This window comes from Dunckerocampus dactyliophorus, chromosome 1, assembly GCF_027744805.1.
Source record: "Dunckerocampus dactyliophorus isolate RoL2022-P2 chromosome 1, RoL_Ddac_1.1, whole genome shotgun sequence".
Classification (NCBI taxonomy): Eukaryota; Metazoa; Chordata; class Actinopteri; order Syngnathiformes; family Syngnathidae; genus Dunckerocampus; species Dunckerocampus dactyliophorus.
Window position 1 is genome coordinate 48,415,326 of NC_072819.1, and position 23,486 is coordinate 48,438,811.

At 44.0% G+C, this 23,486-nt stretch overlaps 1 protein-coding gene across 9 annotated transcripts in view; it reads left to right on the plus strand.

Annotated features, from left to right (window-relative positions):
• Positions 1-20,747, plus strand: part of LOC129179996 (FERM and PDZ domain-containing protein 4-like) — a 74,785-nt gene extending 54,038 nt beyond the window's left edge. For 8 of the 9 annotated variants that reach the window (XM_054773992.1, XM_054773962.1, XM_054773982.1 and 5 more), the window contains 15 exons: positions 1,141-1,292; positions 1,639-1,741; positions 2,372-2,417; positions 3,326-3,430; positions 3,598-3,705; positions 5,978-6,109; positions 9,791-9,910; positions 10,197-10,333; positions 10,621-10,747; positions 11,666-11,755; positions 11,852-12,034; positions 12,137-12,275; positions 12,492-13,481; positions 13,600-20,630; positions 20,718-20,747. In XM_054773992.1, coding sequence (XP_054629967.1) covers positions 1,141-1,292; positions 1,639-1,741; positions 2,372-2,417; positions 3,326-3,430; positions 3,598-3,705; positions 5,978-6,109; positions 9,791-9,910; positions 10,197-10,333; positions 10,621-10,747; positions 11,666-11,755; positions 11,852-12,034; positions 12,137-12,275; positions 12,492-13,481; positions 13,600-16,814 — 5,647 coding nt within the window. In that variant the 3' untranslated portion in view covers positions 16,815-20,630; positions 20,718-20,747. The remainder of the gene's footprint in view (positions 1-1,140; positions 1,293-1,638; positions 1,742-2,371; positions 2,418-3,325; positions 3,431-3,597; positions 3,706-5,977; positions 6,110-9,790; positions 9,911-10,196; positions 10,334-10,620; positions 10,748-11,665; positions 11,756-11,851; positions 12,035-12,136; positions 12,276-12,491; positions 13,482-13,599; positions 20,631-20,717) is intronic. The other variant, XM_054773999.1, reaches the window with a different exon arrangement.
• The last annotated feature ends 2,739 nt before the right edge of the window (positions 20,748-23,486 follow it).

Genomic DNA, 23,486 nt, shown 5'->3' on the forward strand with positions numbered 1-23,486 from the left:
CCGAGGAGGACTAGAGACGTGTTTTGTGAGTTGGAGATACATATCTGGTGTTGCACTGCTGTTCACGTGTTCAGGTCTGAATGAAGTTATTAAAAGCGTCAGACTGTGTGTGACTCTGTGGGTACAACACACTATGCTCCCGTCACAACAGAGAGGTGTGGCTTGACATGATGCGCATGCATTAATTATGCTAAAAATGTTAATGTAAGGAATTAGATCAATTTGACAGCCCTAGTATTTTCCAATAATTGTGTGGAACAAGCAGCATATGAACACTCTGAACAGACAATGCAAAAGGGCAGTAAACCTCTGGGAAATAAAATAATCATACAAAGTCAATATGAAGTGAGACATTTACTTTCACATGCCCCCACAGTATCAGAGTTGTACTTATTATTGCCAATCTAACAGAGGTACGTTGTAGTGCAAAAGGTACACATTTTTAGTAAACATACTGTAATTACCGGTGTATAAGCCGCTACTTTTTTCTTCAACTTCGAACCCTGCGACTTATAAAGCGGTGCGGCTCATTTATGGCTAAATTCTGATACTGCTGATACTGTTGGTACTGTTGTTATTTGATGTTAACTGATTCTTGTAAAATACCAATACTTGTGGTAGACTAATTGCGGTACAATATTTCTTTTAAGACATGCTTTGAACTAACGGTAATGGTATGAGTGAGTTTTACTTGCTGTTATTATTACTGTAGTGGCATAGCCTACCACGGGATCTCTAATTTCCTGGCTATGGGAGCCTGAAGGATGTAAATAAATGGCTTTAACTATGTGACCTTAGGAATTCAGCCTTTCCTTGACCCCACTGGCGACTTGCTCTGCGCTCTAGTCAGATTAAGCTCTTCCCCACTCTGATGAGAAAGGGAAGATCATAGATTGGAACATGCTTCATTCCAGGCATGTTTAGCTGACAATGCTACCATGATACTGTATGTAAAATACATGTAAAGGTGATAATGAAATAGGGGGTTGTGTTGTGAAAGTGAAATACGGTGAAAGTGGGGGTTGATGCGGATCAAAGCCGCCGCATTCTGCAGAACTGTTTTCCAGCTGTATTGCAACACTGATGCGGCCACAAAGACTACAAGTATGATGGCATGTACCATTTGCGATATCTTCCAAGCCAAGTGTCCCAGAGCAGCTCCCTGGAGGAGGTTCATCTGGATGGACTACCACCTGCACCTCGCCTGGTGGAGATGAGGCGTGATCCTGTCCTGGGTTTTGGCTTTGTGGCTGGCAGTGAAAAACCAGTTGTAGTTCGCTCCGTCACGCCAGGTTTGTAACAGTGATCGACCCCAAATCATTAACCCTCCTATCAATTTTACTGGCCGTGTTTATGCCTCCACTCACACTCATTTTGCAGCGTTATCATGAAGACAACATTCCCCCACCATATGATACTATACTTAGTGTCACTCTTGTATCATTGCTTGAGCCTCACATATCTTATCATGAAGTCTTGCTTGGTGTTTTTGTTAACTGCTTGGTTGTCAAACACCAAACTTGATCAGCAATCATCAGTATACACAAACAGTGATTAAGCATCCAGATAATCAATGAGTACTGCATTCTAAACAGACAAGTGAATTTTGTGTGTAATTCGAGTGTGTGTGTTTTGTAGGTGGTCCATCAGAGGGAAAGCTGTTGCCAGGAGATGAGATCATTATGATCAACGACGAACCCGTCAGTTCGGCTCCAAGAGAACGAGTAATCGACCTTGTCAGGTGGCTGGCTTGGAGATGTTCTAAAAAAATCATAATACAAGTTGCTTTAAGGCTGAACATACAGCAATCCCTCACCACTTTGCGCTTTGAATTTTGTTGCGTTGCTCTATCACGGTTTTTCGAAAATATATTAATTAGGGGTGTCCAATAATATCGGCCTACCAATATTAAAAAAATGTAACATCGGTCAATATTGGGATGAGGATTTTTAATAAACATAATCTGTAAATAGGCCTATGGGCTCCCGTAAAAGATGACCTCATCAGACTGCCTCTCAAGCGTGCAAACAAACGTGGGTGGCGAGTAAGCTCGCAAGCTACTAGCAAGCAAGCAAGCTAGCTCGCTCCTTCCATCCATCCATCTTCTATGTCGCCTATCCTCACTAGTAGCAATGTTCCAGTTCCCGGAAGTAAGCAACAGTAAAGTCTGTGTGTGCGCGCTTGATTAGGAGAGTCATTTTTTTCCCCAAAACATGTCAGTGATCTGTCAAATTCCACTTTCTTCAGCCTCAGGGGTGTTTGACCACAGAGGTTCCACTTTATTCCCAAAAGTCAAATGGCGTATTTGTAAATGAGAATGTGATGATCAGGGTGTTCGTGTCTATTCTTATTTGCTTTCTTTTCACTTCAGGAGCTGCAAAGAATCCATCCTGTTGACTGTTGTCCAACCATATCCGGTGAGTGCGTCAACTTTTTTTGGTTGAGATCACAACATATCAGGAATGTTTGAAGAATTTTCTGTTAGCACGAGTGGAGCCCGCATCATAAACCTGTTCCACCTTTACCTAAAGCGGGCCTTAAGGCCCGACCTACGTGTTACCACACGCACGGGCTACTCAACTTTTGGGAAACTTGTTGGCCGTGGTCAGCACGTAGAGGCAGTAGGGTATCAGAGGGGTTGCAAGTGTGTCGTACTTATGGAGCGAGTGATTTGTGACACCGAGTGACACCCACGTGCTTGCCGCTCACCCTCCATTGGTAGCTTTTAGATCGTGAGTGTGACGTCCTAGGTGCGCGTATGTTTCACTCACTGGGGACGTATACGTGTGGGCAGCCCACACACTTCCATTGCAAGATGGGCCTACTGGCTTCCTACGGCAGCTACGGCTATCGTGGCCGGGAGAACCAGAGTGTACAGCGGGAAGAGCCGCCCGCCGTGGCCGGGTAAGGCGCATTAATGTCGGATAAGCTATGTGAGCAGCCGCCGTGCGTCCACAGAGATCGGGAGAAACACAGTGTTGGGCGGGAGGAGCCGCCCGCCGTGGCCGGGCAATGTACACAATGTACTTTTAAACTTGCGACACACGCAAGGGTCATGCGGCCCTCCTCTGCCTTGCCCTTGCGACCTGGCTGCGTGCAAGGTTTCCCTGCGTGCATACAAAAAATAATGTGCATCGCAATTTTCTTCCTACGGGCTTTGCGTGCTGTCTGCAGGTTTGAAAATCCATGCGGGCCACATAGCCAGCACGTAGGAGCACGTACGTGGGGATGTAAGGCCCGCTTTAGATTGTATTTATGCCTTTTTCCTTCTGTCCTTCCTCCTCTCTATTTTCACTCACTCTCTTCTTGGATGATTGCCTCCTAGTCTCCTAAATCAGCATTCATCAGTGCAGCCAAAAAAGCCATGCTCAAGTCCAATCCGGTCAAAGTGCGCTTTGCCGAGGAGGTCATTATAAACGGCCAGGTTCCAGTGAGTCCTGCCACACACACAATTAATACAGCATATGACCTATATAAGACATGGTAGATAGCAGGCACAGCCACATCTGTAATTGAATCAATACTTATTTAACCTCTCATATCTGCAAGAGTAATGAATACAAGAAGGACATGACTGAACATTTTCTCACTTTGCAGAACCCAGTGAAGGACAACTCTCTTCTGTTCATGCCAAATGTCCTGAAGGTCTACCTAGAGAACGGTCAGACTAAGTCTTTCCGTTTTGACAGCAGTACCTCCATCAAGGTGTGTGTATGTGTTCAGTTGCTTTTTTGTGCTGTTACCATATACAAAACCAGTGTCCAAGACGCTCTGGTAATTGGTAGAGGGGTGGCGTATGGGACAAGGAGGAACCTGTTGAATATACGGTAATCTTCACCATCTGACTCACTATGGCTTTAAGGGAGTCAGAATCCTTGTCATAATTACAGTACCTGTCTGTCTGTCAGGAATACCGTATACTGTACAGTACAGTATTTCCTTGTTTATCGTGGTGAAGTGGCTTTCCGTGAAGCAGAATTTCTTATTTATAATTGGGTTATTTACATAGTACAGTGTTCCCTCTTTTATTGCAAGGGATAGGTTCCCAAAATAGCCTGCAATAAGTGAAATAGCCTGCAATAAGTAGACAACTAAATTTTATACAGTTATTAAATATGTTTTAAGGCTGTAAAACACCTCACCATACACTTTATACACTTTTCTCATACAGGCGTTAACATTTTATCACATTTCTCTCTTGTTTAAACACTCTCAAAGTTTTTTAATGATCGACCTACTAGGTCAGATTCACTCCTGTGGCCGTACCTATTCATCCTGGCGCCATTCGGCTCTAGCGTTTTTGTATCCTTGTTAAAACATTTTGCCCCTGTCGTCGTATTTTCGTCATACAGTTGGCTTCTTCTGGTTCTTCTATTGCTTACAGTATTGGCGGTTAGCGAGCAGCTCACACGGTTAGCTAGTTTGGTAGCCATGACCACAACAAGAGAAGGCACGAAGGAGATTGATTGACAATGGTCGACAGCCACACAGAAGACAGTGGGCGGTGCAGACAGAAGAGAGAGAATAGAGAGAGAGAGACCGCTGCTTGTGCTAAAGCACAGAACTACATCCACTGTTAACATTTTTTAAAAAGCGCTAAAATTGCACACCAAAAAAAAATCAGCGAAACAGCGAGTCTGCGAAAGATGAACTGCGTTGGAGCGAGGGAACACAGTATTTAGTGTTTCATTAGTATTTAGTAGTTAGATAATAGTTTATGACCTTCTAAATGTGCTTTTTAACATTATTAGTCTTCTAGACATGAAATAATGCCCCTACAGTAAGCTTTACACTCGTATTACATACATGAATAAAACCCGTGCTGGTGTGTGCGGTGCTAGGGGAGCTGAGTGTGGGGCGGACAGGAAATGTACTGCAAAAACTAAATTTCAAGAAAGTAAAAAAGTCCCATTTTAAGCAACCATTTCATATTTTTTTCCTAAAAAGAAAAATGTCTTGTCTGGCAATTTTCACTTGAGGAAAATAATCTTATTCTAAGAAAGCACAGCTAGCCAATTCTTATGACGATATTTTTTGCCAGAAATTAGTTCTTTTTTCCTAATAACAAGCTAGCAACCTTATTTGGATTATTCTTTCTAACAGATGAATATATGTTTGTCTTAAATTAAGAATAAAACTGGATTCTAAACTTTGTAAATTTGAGAATGGACTCACACACAAAATATATCAACACTGCAAAAAATACATTTCAAGAACGTAAAAAAGTGCCAAGCAACCATTTCTGAAAGATTTGCTGATTTCGGACCAATGTGAACGTTACACAGCAAATTTCATAGAACATACCAAGATTTATTGTATTAAATCTAGTCATAAAATCCATTCAAGATCTAGTTTATAAATCTTTATAAGTTTATAGTTTATAAGACTTTTCATACACATCAGTAACCAACATAACTAACATGCTGACGAGAACAGGTGTTAGCTGCACGGTGGCCGAGTGGTTAGGCTGTTACCCACACAATCAGGCAACCTGGATTCAAATCCCCGTGTGGAACCCACACGCTCCGCCTGTGGGTATTCTCCGGCTTCCTTCCACATACGCCCAATCAGCCAATTGGAGACTCTTAAAGTTGTTCACAGGTGTGAATGGTTGGTTGTCTGTATCATCACAACATCTTTGGATGCATCTTCTGAATGCCTTTTATTTGTATTTTAGTTTATTTAGCCATTTTTATGCTTAGAAATGCTTAATTTAGGCAAAAAATTGAAAATTTCCTTAAATACGGCATAATTTATTAATTAATATATTTTAGAAAAACCGTGATAGCGTGAAGCCACGGAATTGGAAGTGCAAAGTGGCGAGGTGTTACTGTATATCATTATTACGGCAATGCTAAAACAGTGAGACGAACAAAACCTTTGCACAGTACTTTTAAGTTTGCTTGAAGCACGTTAGCTCGCTTGTTGCATCACATTGTGTAAGACAACATTTTCCAAATGATTCATTTCACTCCAGGATGTGATCCTGACACTGCAAGAGAAGCTATCCATCAAATGCATCGAGCATTTCTCCCTCATGCTGGAGGAGAGGATTGAAGGCTGTGGCAACAGACTGCTTCTGCTGCATGAACAAGAGATGCTCGCTCAGGTCAGACTCGCCGAATCTGTTTCTCCACCAAAGCTACCTCTCGCTGTCTCTTCTTGTTTTTGCCTTTGCAGGCTGGCAATGTTCAGTATTCGCAGCAGCGTTTGAGCTAAAGTGTCATTTATCAGCAGTGGAGCCGTCAGCGCCCATTATACATTCCCGCCCATACGAACATACATTCTCCTTATTGCCTGCTACATTGTAATGAGGTTGCAAGGTCATCGTGGTCAGCCTAATAGTCACACTTCATAACTGAGATGAGAAGCTCTGCACCCAAAACACAAACACAGTGGCAGGCGGACATGTTAGAGTCCCTTCAGTGGAACAAAAGTGCCAAAGTGGAGCACAATAACAGAATAAAACAAAAATGTTCCAGGACAAAACTGTCATAAAATGTTTATAAACTGGACACCCAGCGCCTTCACTGCTATTCAAATGTAAAAATGAGTTAACCGCAGTTTGTAGTGAACTCCTACCTGGGGGCTGCTGGACGCAGAGTCTGGGAACTCGCAGTGAGCTTGTCAACACATCGGAAATGGCAGAAGGTCATTACTTAACATGACCGTCTACCTCATGGTGTCATAAAACAAAATACGCCATATTGTCACTGTTTGGGATGGAATATTTTCCACTCGGTTTTAGACAAAGTATCTTGAAGTGCTTATCTACCACAGAGACAGAACACATTCAGCAAAAGATGCAGCCTGTTGTTTTTATCTGCATTCACACGCAGTTTCTAGATATGCCACTTTTTTAGTCTCTTTCTGAGGAGAAATTAGCTGAGAGTGACTGGAGCCAGTATAAACTAATATCCCAAACAACTAAAAAAGGCAAGTTTATACCCATTGTACCACCTCTCTGATAGAAGTTATAAACGAAAGAGAAAAGGGTTCATCTTCCGAGATCAATTGGGCTTGGCTAAACCTTCGTTGGCAGCTAAATCGCTGTCTCCAGTGCTGGCATTACAATGGCTTGTATCAACAGCCTCCTGGACTCCTTCATTTTACAGCGATTAGAAAGTTAAAAGAATTCAGGTGGACTTTTGCCCTATAAAAGGGCCGATCCAAACATCACGCAGCAAATTAACACGTAGATAACATATACACAAAGCAACTGCTACATCTGGTGGAGGATAATAAACAACAACTATGTTAAGTCTAAACATGTACTTTGAGCAACTACAGTGGTGTGAAAAAGCGCTTGCCCCTCCCTGATTTCTTTTTTTTATTTTTTATTTTGTCACCCTTAACTGTTTCAGATCATCAAACCAAACAAGTTTAAATATTAGTCAATGACAACACAACTGAACACGAAATGCAATTTTTAAATGAAACATTTTATTATTAAGAGTGGAAAAAATGATTGCGCCCGCATTAAAACATAACTGACATTAATTGAGGTCTATCAGTCTAGAAAAGGTTGTAAAGCCATTTCAAAAGCTTTGGGACTCCAGCAAACCACAGTGAGAGCCATTATTCACAAATGGCGAAAACATAGAACACCACTGTTCCATGTTTTCGCCATTTGTAGATTAAACCTTCCCACGAGAGGCTGGCCAACCACGGTTACCCCAAGAGTGCAACGACAACTCATACAAGAGGTCACAAAAGACCCCACAACAACATCCAAAGAACTGCATGCCTCACTTGCCTCAGTTAAGGTCAGTGTTCATGACTCCACCATAAGAAAGACACTGGACAAAAACAGTCTGCATGGCAGAGTTCCAAGACCAAAGCCACTGCTGAACAAAAACAACATTAAGGCTCGTCTCGGTTTTGCCATAAAACATCTTGATGATCTCCAAGACCTTTGGGAAAATACTCTGTGGTCTGATAAGACAAAAGTTGAACTTTCTGGAAGGTGTGTGTCCCATTACATCTGGCGTTAAAAGTTCTGCAGCATTTCAGAAAAAGAACATCATACCAACAGTAAAATATGGTGGTGTTAGTGTGATGGTCCGGGGCTGTTTTGTTGCTTAAGGAAGAAAAACAAAATGAAGACTTTGGAGTGGCCGAGTCAAAGTCGAGACCTGAATCCCACTGAGATGCAGAGTCATGACCTTAAAAAGGCGCTTCATGCTGGAAAACTCTCCAGTGTGGATGAATGACAAATGCTAAGGTTGGCCCAACCAGTTATTAGGTTTAGGGGGCAATCACTTTTTCACACCACTGTATTTTCAAAACGGTGCTGCAAGGCACGCTGGGAGCCAACTTCTCTCCTGTCACTGGAAGTGCTTACAGCTTCCCAGCGTGCATTGCGGAACTTGTTAAGAAGTTTAGTTTTCAGAGTTAACGTAGTTGTTTATTATTCCCCATAGTAGCCATTTTGCTGTGTTTCTTTACGTACCTGTTAAATGTTGGCCTGTCATTCTTGTGTTTGCACTGTGATTGCAGTCAGTGTTCTGTCTACTGGGACAAGCTCACCGAGAGTTCAGCGTCACCCAGGGTTTGCAAGCCACATTTACACTAAACTTTGATGTCAAGTAGAGGGCCACAAAATGTTATCCAGTTTGAGACCCCTTCTTTAGCTGCTTACTAAAATGGACTTTGATGCAATATGCTGATGTCTTATGTGACATCACAAACGTCAGTGAAACTCCCTGTCTTGTTTTTAACTCATTGGCTGCCAGCCATGTTCAGAGCAGAGAGCTCCATACTGCCAGAGTTTTTGGGCATTTTTGCTGAACTTTCAAGACCCACAGAATATTGAGTTTTAGGACTACATAAACATTGAAACTATCTAAAGTAAAGTAAAGTAAACTTTAGACTCTCTTCTGTCACCAGAAAAAAAAAGTTTGTTTCAAGCCTTTTGGGGTCTTTAGATTTTGGCGGTAGAACATAGGATAGTTTCAGCAAAAACACCTGATTTTGACCAAAAAACAGACAAAACAAGCTTTTTCTGCAGAGAAGCAAATTCAAGCAGTGTGACGGTGGGGTCTGCTGGATGTGGGGATGAATCCCTGCTGCTGACCGATCCATACGGCAGCCACTCATCAGAAGAATCATGGTCGGGTTCTGAGTCACCCAACTGTCTCCGGTGTCAGGCTCCGGTGTCGCGCCGCATGGCTCAGCAACGCTAACCACTAGCTTGTTGCTTCAGCTGCCATCGTCAACTGCATTGGTGTCTACGTCACCTACATCACCCATGTCACATCTATCTTTTGCGATGGCGTCACTACTAAAGGCAAATCCACCGCCAGACAAGCTCTGTGACAGTGTTAGCTGCCTGTATTCTTTGTCTCCGCTCTATTTCTGCATGCGTTTTGCCATTTTCTTCTCTCAACCCACAATCCGTCTTCTGCATAGACAATCTGTCATTGCCGGTTGGACTGCCCCCTACTGGGACAAAAATACATTGCCTACAAGTCAGAAATTCACACACAAGATGAATAAGACTTTGAGCTGTAGCGCCCGTGAAAAAAAACTAAAGACCTTTACCTTATATCATATGCCTTCAGTGCTGAATGTATTTGTCACAGTTGTCCACAAGATACCTTTTCACTTCTTGCATTCGGACACTGTAGCTGTATCGTAAACTACTCGAAAAACACCAGTCACCTTCATGAAGCACTTCTAAACTCACCACTTCTCCCCCTCAGGACCTTTCTATTTGTCTCCGCTGCCACATTTATCTAATTTGCTTTTTTTTTTCCTATCTATTTCCACACTTCTGCCTGCCCTTCAGGTGACTCGCAGGCCCGGTTCTGATAAGATGAAATGTTTCTTTCGAATCAGCTTCATGCCCCGCGACCCTGTGGAGCTGCTGCGGAGGGACGCCGTGGCGTTTGAATACCTCTACGTGCAGGTGAAAGGCATTAGCTTATCAGCATTCGCTGATCACACATCTAAATTTCTTTAGTAAGCTTTGAGAGGGGCATCATCTGCCAGGAGCTTTGGAAATTGCTTTTGGTGATTAACTAAATGATTTACTGGGGTGGAGAGATGCCTTTCCCACAAGTTTCTCTTGCTAATGAATACACTTCTTCCCTGTGGAATACAGCTGTAATTAGTTGGTTGGCATTGGAACGCCAATCGTCTTTCTTTGTAAGACTTTGAATACTCTCTGTGCTCTGCTTTCTGCTTTGGGGCAGAGCTGCAACGATGTGGTGCTGGAGCGGTTCGGCCCAGAACTGAAGTATGATGCAGCGCTACGACTGGCGGCGCTGCAGATGTACATTCTCACCATGACAACCAGACAAAGCCAGAAAGTCTCACTCAAATACATCCAGTAAGCGTATATATATTTTATTTTTCAACCTTTCCAGCCAGTTAGATACAATACAACACGGTTGAACAGCACATTTTCGAGTGGCCTTTTATTGTGGCCACCCAAAGGCACATCTGTGCAATAATCACGCTAATCAGCATCTTGACATGCCACATCTGTGAGGTGCATGGATTATGAATGCTCACCAACGCCAAATAAAATGCTGTATAGGGCTTCAGTTTGGCCGGGAGCCCTGAACACTTTGCTCAAATGGCACCTTTTGACTAAAATCTATTCCCCCTCAACAGAAAGGAGTGGGGCCTGTCACTGTTCCTGCCGCCTGCTGTGATGACCAGCACCAAGGAGAAAAACATCAAAAAAGCTCTGACGCACATCCTCAAAACCAACCAGAACCTCGTCCCTCCTGGGAAAAAAGTAACAACCTCGCTTTCTTTCTTTGCCCTTGTTAGCAAACTTCTGACACACGCACATAAACTCACTGTCCTGTTTTCTGATGCAGTCGCCAAAAATAGCCTTGCCAGCATGCTCGCCCTTGCAAAGGTTCTCGCCCGTGTCAAACAAAGACACTTTGTTTGGCTCCAACTTGAATGCCAATGCAAGTGTTACGACAGTGCATGCTAAAAAGGTGCTCCATTGTCAGTCATACTTTTATTTTAGCTATGCATGAATTAGTAAACGAGTGCTTATTTTCTGAGTTGTGAGTGCACATGTGACACCATCACCTGTGTTAAAATTACAAAGGGAAACTTCCATCCATCCGTCCATCCATTTTCTATACAGCTTGTCCTCATCCCAGCTGACTTTAGCCGACAGGAGGGCTACACCCTGGACTGGTTGCCAGCCATCACAGGACACATACAGACAAACAATCATTTACACACACCTTCACGCTTTAGAATCTCCAGTTAGCCTGTTTTTGTAATGTGGGAGGAAGCCAGAGTGCAATCCACGCACGGTGACAACATGCTAAAACTTCTTGAGCCTTTAATTGGTCAATGGACAAATTAGTATTGGCATTAATATTTGGCACAAGCGTCATACAGTCACATCTGAAATTCTATGCTTTATGTTCTGTGCACTAGTTCGTAAAATGTCAAACATTGATAAAGCAACGCATTTGCAATTAGGTGTTTGGATTATTCACAGTGTGATGAAGATGTGCTCATCAGCACATCTCACATCCGTGGTCTGACTGCGGTGATTGTGCAAACACTTTGCAGGGGGAAGCTACATTTCATCTTTGTATTGGAAAATGAGCTATTTTTTAGGAAAACGCAGCTACTGGGTTCGTGGTGTGTTTGACAAGGACACAAATACGTCGTCTCTTTGCAGCTGACTGCTTTGCAGGCCAAGGTGCATTACCTAAGGTACCTCAGTGAGCTCCAGCTTTATGGAGGGAGGGAGTTTAAATCAATACTTTTGGTAAGGCTCTCTTATGAAATTAAAGGCTGCCACTTTCTTAGGCTAAAGACACCACGGGCATTTGAACTGACTTGAATCAACTCTTGTTTTGTGCAGCAAGGTGAGAAACAAACCGACGTGACGTTGTTAGTGGGCCCTCGTTACGGTATCAGTCACGTCATCAATGCTCGGACCAACCTGGTGGCTCTGTTGGCTGACTTCAGCCATGTGAACCGAATCGAAATTCTAACCGAGGATGAAAACAATGTCCGGCTGGAACTGCATGTCCTGGATGTCCGGGTGAGCAGAGTTTTGCCTTAGAACTACCTACTGTGCAAGTCATGTGTCTTCATTGTTGTTTTTCTTCTTCGATTTTTTTTTTCAATTTGTTCCCTATTCAAGCCCATCACACTCATCATGGAGTCAAGCGACGCGATGAACCTGGCATGTCTTACCGCGGGCTACTATCGCCTCCTAGTGGACTCAAGGAGATCCATCTTCAACATGGCCCACTGCAACAGCTCAGCAGGCGATGACAACAGTGAGTCATTTTTGCAAAAAAAAAAAAATGTTTGCATCATACTAAGAAATGTTTCTACTATTTTGGTTACTTTATGAATCTTAAAAAACCCTAAAGGTAGAAATTTGGATGCAGCTCTTCGTTTTGGATCTCATTAGATAATGTCCTACAGACATAGACTGTCATGAGCTACAGGCACAGATTATTAATCCAGTGAATCAACACTTTCACCTACAGGCCAGGATCGTATCCTGGAATGGCCGTACAGCACATCTTTTGGGGACGGTGAGGAGCTATCAACCAGCCAGGCAGAGCTCTACAGGGATTGTCAATATTCAGACAATGGACAGAGAGAAAACAGGCTCTCTTCTTACTTCCATCATTCTCAAAACCCTGACAGAGACCTTGAGACACGGCAAAGTCCAGTGCCTCCTCCTCTTCCTCCCGCTACCAGACACAAACCCCAAGATTCACCTCGTAGTGCCAAAGTGTCATTTATTTTTGGAGGAGACCCACCTTTGAACAAGTCCAGGAGCTTAGGCTATGAACGACTTCAGGAGAGTGCTGAAGTACCTGAGCACGGACCACCATACTTGCACAATACAGACTTTGGGGCACAGGACAGGGTGCCCTTTCAATTCAGCGGTTTGACACACGTTTATAGCAACATAACAACTGAGGAAGGTGGTGAGGAGCCACTGTTAAGAGATCTGTTTTATCGTGACACAACAGACGACGCAGAAGATGATGACGAGGCCTCCTGCGAAGAAGACTCCACTGGGGGAACGCCAGTGGGGGACGGAGAAGGGAGAGGAGGACTGGCAACGGCGGCTGGCAAAACTACCTTTCTCACGTTTTCTGGTTCTACTGATGACATCATTGACCTTACATCGCTGCCGCCACCCGAGGGTGATGACGCTGTAGACGACGATGAGGACGACACACTACTGGAGACGCTTAACCTTGCAATTGCAGCCCCTCCACCAGGCTTTCGGGACAGTTCAGACGAGGACACTGCACCTGAGGGAAGGCCGCTAAGCCTGCAAGATAATGATGATATTCCAGTCTCATTAATTGATGCCATTCCAACGCTCGGGGAGGGAGAAGGAGGGGGACAGAGGCAGCTGGAGAACAAAGTCGTGAACACTCTGCAGGCACTTGAGGCGTTGTCTGTTTCTGACCAGAGGCCTCCGCCACCGCGTCCACCAACCAGCAGTAATAATCCAGGTCTGTTGCTATTTGCTCAGAATTCACAGCTAAATCGTAAAAAAAGAATTTGTTTTATAAATCAGCAATGATTTTGTGTATGACTTTGAAAAATCTCTCTCTTTAACATCTTTTCTAGGTGTTTACACATCTCAAGGCCTTAGCCCAGAGTCTTCCTCTGACTCCGGCAATGAGACAAACTCCTCAGAAATGACAGAACTTTCTGAGCTGGCTGCTACGCACAGACTCAGTGAGAGCCACATGCGCCTCCTCGTGGCCACGAGGGAGGGATACCAACCTTTGCTGGAAGAGAAAACAGAGTTTCCAGTTTCCCCCAGTACTGAAGGAACAACCCTGAAGAAGTCCCGGAGTCCACAGCATCTCCGACCACCCGCAGTTCCTCCAAGACGTAGCCCACATTTGGACACAATGTCATCACGACCAGACGGCGTGGGCGGGAGATCTCAGACAAACCTTTCCTCCACTCTCCAGCGGCCCAGCTCCACAACGCCAGGAGGCAAGCATCACAAAAAGTCTGCAGACTCAAGTGGGAAGTATAACACCTTTAGCACAAGAGAGGGGTACCGGGGGGGAAGTAGTGGCAGCATCCATCTTGACTTCAATCAGCGTACTTCATTCTGTGATCGAGGAGGAAGCCAAAGAAGGCACAATTTTGTTTTGGAGGAAAATTCGCAAGCCGAGGGCCATGATGTGAACAGTCACCCTAGTGACCATCGCAGAATTGCTTGTCCGGCTTCCTCAACATCTGATCGGCTTTCAGATGGGACCGCTCTCGGGGAGTGCTCTGCTGATAATAGAGCTGTTGAGCAAGATGAACATCTAGTTGTAGCGTCATTGCTGTCCCCAAGTAAAAAACCCAGACTGGGGGATTCTGACCAAGGATCAGACATACAAAATGATCATCCTCCTATTTCAAGACAGCAAAGTGTTGCACGGTTATGTGAGTATCATCTCGCAAAAAGGATTTCAAACTTACAGGGTGAAACACAAAATTCGCTGCAGGGCTCCCTGTGCTCGTCACTGGATGCTGGTGGCAGTGCAAACAGCAGTGTCTGTGCCACCCCGACCGACTCACCGCTTGGTCCGGGCGCAATTGAGGCCAAACACCACCGCATGCAAAGGCACCCTCTGTCTAGCTCTTCTTCATCATTACTCAGGGTCTTAAACTATGAAGAATTTAAACCTGGACAGAACCCCCAAGCAAAAGATTTTCACCCCCATGCGGACCCTGCCCTCCTTCGGAAAATGTTGCCCAATATTCATGCTCCTTCTACGGGGACTGACCCTGGCCGTCCCTCTTCAGCCACACCCTCTAAACACAAAGAGACTGCTTCAAGCAAAAAGGCATGTTTCAAAGGGCCAAACCAGAAAGAAGGCAGTGAGGCATACAGACAATTGATCAACTACCTAACAGTAAGCCAAATGCACCAAGGAGGAAAGTTACACAGTGCAGGCATGGGGGGAGGTGTAAAAAAGGACACTCGTCGCTACATCACAAGCAACCCCCAGCTTGTCGAAATGGTTAAGAATCGAGGGAACACAATTGCTCGATGTCCATGTATGCCATCCTCCATGTCGTCCCCTTTTGTCCGCCCAAATTTGGTGAATCAAAATGCCTTGCAGCTGACAAATAGGGATCAAAAGCCGTACCATTCTGCCACACTTCCTGCCAAACTTAAAAGAAGCCCCGACACGCACTCTCAGGGCCCAAATGATAGATTAGATTTGAGGCGGGCAAATGCAGAAAGGAGAAGCTCCTTTTCTGGACTGGAAAGTGAGCTTGAGACGGGTGATATAGACCCGGAGCACTTTTTGTCGCTGTATAAGAAAGATGACTGCATTACCCGTGAGGCCGGGGGAACCATTAACCGGCACCCTCCTCGTTCAAGGAGCCAACCGAGCGGAGGCACAGATGACTGGTTCAGATCAGACCCTAGGGAAAGGCATGCATTTCGTCAGCCCCCTGCCTCCTGTCTAAGCGGTCAGCGAGCAGACCTCAACAGCCTCTCATTAGGAAGGGGTCCTTCAGCTTTCACCAGGCAGGCATCTACCGGGACCATGGCCGGCATTTCCTTTCCATCCCCACCCCATCATCCACAGTCTCCACCTCCTCCTGTATTAATTCCAGTACAATCCAACGCTGCATCCAGCCACTCCGGATGCACACAGAATGCCATCCATTCAACCCTGTTACGGCCAAACCAGAACCACATTCATGCTGTTAGCCCCATCCCACCACAATCAGATCCGGTCAGCAATTACTCACAAAGGGGCCGGGAACTAAAACGCAGCTCCAGCAATATCACCAACAGTTCTGGTAGTGTGGAAGTTCTGTTTGAAAATCCCAGCCGAAGCCAGAGCCAGCAGCCCTTGTCACCATCTGTGCCCCAGCAAGGAGACACTAAAGTCCAGAAGAGGCCCACAAGGAAACGTCTCTCCAAAAGTTACTCCCAAGGCTCAGTGTCATCCCACACCACGTGCTGGTCCTCAGGTAGCAGGACAGATAGCAGAAGGGCTTCTGTAGCATTTCCTTTGCAGAAAGACAATAAACAAATGAAGGGCTCTCAAAAACTGGACACCAGTCCTTGGAGGTGCAATGGACCTTTTAGCTACTGTTTCTTTAAACGTAAAAGTGAGGGAGAAGATGATGACAGTGAGTGGGAGACAAGACAAAGCCGTGGTGGGAGCGACATGGACAATGACTGCGCTGCGTCATTGGGTATCTTCCCCTGTGGCTCAGCAGTGGATGCAGCCGGAGAGCAACTGTATGGCGAGGTCCTCAACAACATGAGCTTTAGCGACCGCCTGTCCCGGGTCAATGCCCTCAAGGACCGCATGTACAGCTTCCCTTCTGGCTTCACAGATGTCCGCCGTGACGCCAGCGAGCTCATTGCGCTGGTTAGGTCCAGCATAGGTCGCTGCGATCGTGGTGCCCAAATGCCAATGCAGGATGTGTCTCAGTCAAAGCAACTCCTCTCAGTGGAGTCCAAAGAGTTAGGCCGGGCATGCAGGCGGATGGCACAGGCGCACAGCAGCCCTGAGGAGATGTTGCTTGCTGTGACTTGCAGCTTCCAGGTACTGTGTTGTCTCTGTGAAGCTTGTATGTGTCTCGTAAAGGGGCTGAGCGCCTCAGCCTCACACCAACAGAGAGAGGTTGTTGCAAAGGTAGATGAGGTCGTTATGAACTATATCTGTTTACTCAAAGCAGCTGAGGCTGCAACTGTGGGTGCACCGGGGGAGCAGAGCGTCAAGGCCCTGGTCAGACATTCCAGTACCATGTCAGCCATCGCTAATGCACTCACACGCTCTCTTAAAACGCTGCTTAGTAAGTAGAGTTTCCTTTACTCCTTTTGCTGTCTAGTGTGGCCTATGCAGTCAGCAAAAGTCTGTCTTGAACCCATTCCCAGCTCTCGAAGCTACTGCAGGAGTTGTATGTTTTTAATGCAAGGTCTGGGCAGGATTCATATCAGAATCGGTATATAAGACTTCCGCTATAATAAACATAAAAGCAATCCTCACTTAACTTGCTTTTTATGATGTTTTTTTTGTATATGTCCAAAGCCATACGGTTATTATATGATATGTACCTAGTAGAAATCTCTTTACCTGTGCATTATGTAACTTATATATATATATATATTACATAGAAACAATAGTATTTCTTTGCAGTAACAATTATATATGCCATGTATTTATCTTTCACTTTCAAGTGCAGTTTTATTACTGATGCACACAATTGTGAAACTCAGAAATGTGTCAGCAAGGACTCATCTTAACTGTGTGCTAAATTCAAGGTTGTATTTGTGAACGTGAACCGACCCTGTTGTGTTGCAATGTAATGATCATGCAATCCAAGAGGATATTCCTTAGAGAGTGGCTCTACAATAGCACCATATTTACCATTGCTTTACATTTCACCATTGCTTTGTGGAATTATATATATATATATATATATATATATATATATATATATATATATATTATAAACTGTAATAAACTCTAGAATAAAAAATAATTTATGCACTGCTGTCATCATTACTATTTATAAAGTATTTTAATTTCTTATGAAGTACTTTGATGATTTAAGACTGTATCAGCTATATTTTAATTGTTTTTACCTTTTTGTGTATTATATTCGTTGGGATCACCTCCGTGCTTGAACGTTTGTAACTCAACACTATGTATCTAAATGCAGTGATGTCTGATAACGAGATACTTTTTTTAAATGACGCACAATCCTATTAAAACAAATTATTTTAAATCCGTGTTTTGTTTCTTAACTGTGTCCTTTTGTGTAAAAGCTTGCTTTTTTGCTTGCTGTTGACGGCTACGACAACTCAGGAAGTTCAATCTGTCCCAGCAGTTGCTGATCCAGTTCTACATCGCAATCACCGTCACTACTCAGAGTGAAGATGGAGAGTGTGGGAGTAGACCAACACCTGACTGCATGGGTTATAGACTACCTCACCAACAGACCACAGTATGTGAGGCTCCGTCACTGTGTGTCTGACATGGTACTCTGCAGCACAGGTGCCCCTCAGGGTACGGTGCTCTCCCCTTTCCTCTTCACCCTCTACACCTCGGACTTCACACACAACTCCACACAGTGTCACATCCAGAAGTTCTCCGATGACACAGCCATTGTGGGTTGTGTTTCAGAGGGGAATGATCTGGAATACAGGACGGTCATCAGGGACTTTGTCAGCTGGAGTGAGCTTAACCAGCTGCAACTCAACACCAGCAAGACAAAGGAGATGATCATTAACTTCCAGAGGAAAACATTTCACTTCACACCGGTGAACATCCAGGGAGCGGACATAGAGTTGGTAGACAGCTACAAATTCCTGGGTGTTCACCTTAACAACAAACTGGACTGGTCCGTCAACACCCACGCCCTCTACAAGAAGGGCCAGAGTCGCCTCCACCTGCTGAGGAGACTGAGGTCCTTTGGTGTGTGCAGGACTCTCTTACGGACCTTTTATGACTCTGTGGTGGCCTCAGCCATCTTCTATGCTGTGGGCTGCTGGAGAGGGGGCAGCACAGACAGGGACAGGAGCAGGATCAATAGGCTGATCAGGAGAGCGAGCTCTGTCCTGGACGGTCCTCTGGACTCCGTGGAGGAAGTGGGGGAGAGAAGGATGTTGGCTAAGCTGACATCCATCATGGACAACACCTCTCACCCGCTAAATGACACTGTTGTTGCCCTAAGCAGCTCCTTCAGCAGCAGACTGTTACACCCACAGTGTAAGAAGGAGAGGTTCCGCAGGTCCTTCATACCGACTGCTGTCAGGCTCTACAACACCTGCACCACCTGAACCATGTTGTTGTCAATTTGTATTCTTTACACTGTACTCTTTACTTGCGTATCTTGCTCGCTGCTGTAACAAGTGAATTTCCCCGTTGTGGGATAAATAAAGTACAAATACAAATACAAATCATTCAGTCTGTTCTGTGCACTTCCATCACTGGCTGGTTTGAATCTGAAACCAAACAGGACATGAAGAGACGACAAAGGACCATCAAATCTGCAGAAATAAATGATTGGAGCCGACCTTCCCTCCATATGTGACCTATATTGGTCCAGGGCCAGGAAGCGGGCAGGGAACATCACTGCAGACCCCACACCCCAGACACAAACTGTTCAAACTCCTCCCCTCATGTAGGTGCTACAGAGCACAGTACTCCAAAACTTCCAGGCACAGAGACAGTTTCTTCACCCAGGCTGTCACGTCAGTGTTGACGCTGTCTTTTGTTATAAATGCAGATAATGTCCCAGTCTATTAGTCACACCCACTTACTTCAATTGCACTGTCATTATATTATTATCCCTTTTGCACATCTCAGTCTTACTTTTTAATTTATTTATTAAAGTGTCTGTATATATGTACAGGGAGAACTAATTTAACCGAAGTAAAATTCCTTGTCTGTGTAAGCACACTTGACCAATAAAGCTGATTCTGTTGTGTTGCTGAACGCCATCGAAAACAGAGGCGATCGTGTGCCTTTTCGATGATGCCTCACCGGAAAAACGCAGTAGAAGAAGAAGCGTAACCGCACCCCCTCTCCCCTCATATGCATACAGGGCGGTTGTTCAGCGCGTGCAGCTATGTCCACCAATCAGCTGGCCTAAAGCAGCAAACCACGCCTGCGCGGCATCTCGTGTGGCGCGCTTCATTGGCATTGTGTTGAGGAGCAGTTGAGAAGTTTAGGTCATACTTACCTTTAACTTTACGGGGATTTGGGAATTTATTTATATGCATCTTAGGTTTACAGCGTTTGTTTGGCGAGCTTGGAAGCGACGCCTGGACCGAACAAGCCAAGTTCACTTAAGTTTGGACCAGGTTACGGGATAGTTGTTGTTGGGTTCCCCGTGTGGGCTTTAAAGTTGTGCTAACAGTAGCTTACGGGGAACAACAGCTACCCAGCTTCAAAGTGTGTCAAGAATGGAAGCTGTTTGCCAACCACGACGTGCCTTGGTTGAAATACCTCCTCCACAGCCCAAAATTGAAGGTAGGTCGTAAATGCTGCCACCCCCGTCTTATATGCGTCGAAAGTGTTGGTAGTTTGACTTATGTGTGAAGAATGTGCAAGTATGCAAATGTTAGCTTGCCTTTTAAACATGTCAAAGGTCGTAAAAATTCAACTTTGTTTCAAGTGCATTTAAAGCGCATTTAAAGCAAAAATGGCGCTGATATCACACTTTGTTTGTTAATTTGCCACAGCTGGAATGAGGAGGTCTTACCTGGATATTCTAAGTTCCCGATTGCCCCCATCGCCACCTCCGAGGGGGAGAAACACATCATCCAGCGCGCAGCCTGCGCAGTCACGTACGTAACATGTTTGGAATTAAATTGTTTTGAGTTGTGCTTGCTAGTTTATTGTATCTTATCTTGAAGAGCCGTCCAGACACACAACGAACTTCCGGCCTTCACAATAAAAGCGCTGCACTCAACAAAACAAAGGTTTCGAGACGGAACGTTTGCATGGAATAAAAATCCTAACCGCCTTTACTATCACGCAGTGAATTTTCCCATTGATGGCGAGTGGAGTAGGAGTGTGGAGCAGTGTCATAAGATGAATGAAGGCCAAGCCCAGATGTCCATGCAACAGTTGGTCCAGCTTATTAGATCCCTCATCTTGGTTGAGGAGGTATTCTTTTCATTCCTCACACTTGGTGTCTGCAGTGTGCTCTTTTTTTTTTTTTTTAAACCTCAAATGTCCATCATTGTGTGCCAGAGCCAAGAACCCAGGATCCTGACGTCAGGCCTGAAGTATCTGCAGGATGATTTACAACTCAAAAAGGCCAATGTGTACAGATCCATTCCCTACTCGCGCTTTGGCTCCAACAGGGATGCTCACTGCTACAGAAAGGCATACCCCCACCTAGTGGCGTTCAAAGTAAGTTATCAGCCACAGCATGTATTTCACACGTTCTACCTAATTCTGTTCAATACAATAGCTGCGTCAATAATTTGTTACTGGGGGGCGGACTTTAAGCCAGTTTTCTTGCAGCTTGGCCATGCCTTGCCTATTGAAAACCCAAAAGAACATGGGCCAATTTTGGCAGGGGCGAGGGCCACATAAAGAGAAATGAAAGGATGCGGGGCCATACTCATAACAAATTTATTAGAACAGGGGTTCTCAAATAGTCTCAAAGTGGGACCCCCATTTTCCATTGGTCATTAAGCCGCAACTCACTTTTATTTAAGTCATTTTAAGTTTTTTATTTATTTTTAGTATTTATTTTTATTTTGATTATTTTAACACTTATTTAAGACATTTTTATTTTTAAGTTTTTATTTATTGTTTTATTTAGTTTCTTTTTTTTTTACACTTTTTTTGAGTCCATTTTAATTTATTGTAGTTTATGTAAACTTTTATTTAAGTCATTTTTTTGATACTGCAGTCATTTGTATTTTTATTTTCTTATTTTTACACTTATTTTTTTACACTTTTATTTAAGTCATTTTAATTTGGATTTGTATTTTTTTACTTGTATTGAAGTCATTTTTATTTGTATTTTTTACACTTATGTATTTGTTTTTGTTTTTTTTTTTTACATCGCCAATCACCTTTTGAAATATTAATACACATAATTACATGTCCAAAGTGCATTTTAGAGGAATTTATTAAGGCGTTTTGGCAAGGAAATGACGAAGAACAAACTGCACGCATACAAATGATGCATAAAGGCAAATGAAACAGCAAAAACACCACAGAATCCAAGATTTCACTTTTAACGGTGCAATGTTCATATACCAAGGAGGAAGATGACTCAAATATTGCTCAAATTTTACTTCAAGTACATATTTTTATGTAATTTTTGACTGGCTGGCTGTGACCCACCCAGGCAGGATCCACGACCCACTTTTGTGTCCCGACCTACCAGTTGAGAACCATTTAGAAGACCAGCCATAAAAACAAGAAAACCTAGACATTTTTTTACACCTCAAATGTTATGGTTATATATTAGGCAAATACCAAGTTAAAACAAGTCAGTGCAAAGGAACCCCGCACATTAGTGAGTCGACATTTGAGATGCCGCAAATTGGCGCATATGAGCAATTTTATGCCCCTCCCAAAATAGGTAATCTCTCCCCCACCCCCCACCCCCCAATATGTGATAATTCAGGTAAAATTTACAGCATTTATGTACACGCCCCACAATTTTGTCATGTGTATGTTTTTATCACTGATTTTTTTTTTTTTTTTTTGCCAAGCGTGGAGGTGTCACACTTTTTTTTTTTTTGCAGCGGTCCTTGTGTTCTGTTCACCACTTAACTTTAGTGACGAGTACCTATACATTTCATACTTTAAAATGCATTTAATGAGTGTGTGAGGCATTTTTAGGGCTTAAATCTGCATTGTGTTGCAGGTGTGCCTAATGTTGTGGGCCCTGCAGTGGAAAATAGATTTTGGCAATGAATTAACTCATTCAATCCCAGCCATTTTTCAAAATTCAACCCCTTCAGTACCGGCCTTTTTAGACGATTTTGACTGATTTTTCAAGGCACACAGAATATTGTGTTCTATATGGATATATAAACATGGAACCTAACAAAAGAAAGATTAGACTCACGTCTTTCATCAGGACAAAAAAGTTAGCGTCTACCTTTTTCCGCTCTTTAGTTATCAGCAGAAGAACATAGATACAGTAAGTTTCAGGAAAATATCAGTTCCCAACAAAAAAGGGAGGTAGCTTAAACCACAACATGAGCAACACAAAAAAGGGTTGTTTTACATCAAAATAATTTACAGTCAAACCTGTCTTAGCGGCCGCCTGTATAGAACGGCCACCTGCCTATAGCGGCCACTGACAAATCCCCCGCAGAAAATGTACGTGTTATGGACCCTGTGTATAGTGGCCACCTGTCAAACGCGGCCACCCATTTTGTATCCCTCGGTCAATATCTGACCGCATATAGCGACCAAAATGCCGACTCAAGCAGAAGCTTCATGCACAAGAAAGTTTCGTTTTTTAAGCAATGAAGCCGTCGTGTGTAGACTTTAATTACTGAGTCCTAGTTCGACATAAAAAAGCCGTCTTCTTACTTTGCAATGCCGCCCTGAAAAGATTCAGTGACGGCCAAAACGGTAATCTTCCCACTTTGCAATGCCATGAATAGATTCTAAAATAGCCAAAACACCTGAATAAAACATCTAAAATATCACTTAATTGCCAACTAATTAGAGATTAGAAGCCCATTCAATAGCGATGGAGCGATGGTATTGTTAGTTTACGAGGATCTTCGCACCTCCTCTACACTCAATTGTTCACGCACACACCCATTCATGACTGCTTCACGTGCATCCTGTACATATATCCTCGGGCTCGTTCACTAAAATGTTTATTTCTTGCTTGCTTTAAAATCGTGTGTTAATAAAAATCAAAGATGGAAATTTGTGACGTTCTGCAGGACAGGAGCGAGCGTCCCCTGTCCTGCGCTCTTATTTGGCGGGCTGTGCCTTCTCCGGGGAGGAAGAGGCAGTCGCTTCATGCCTGGT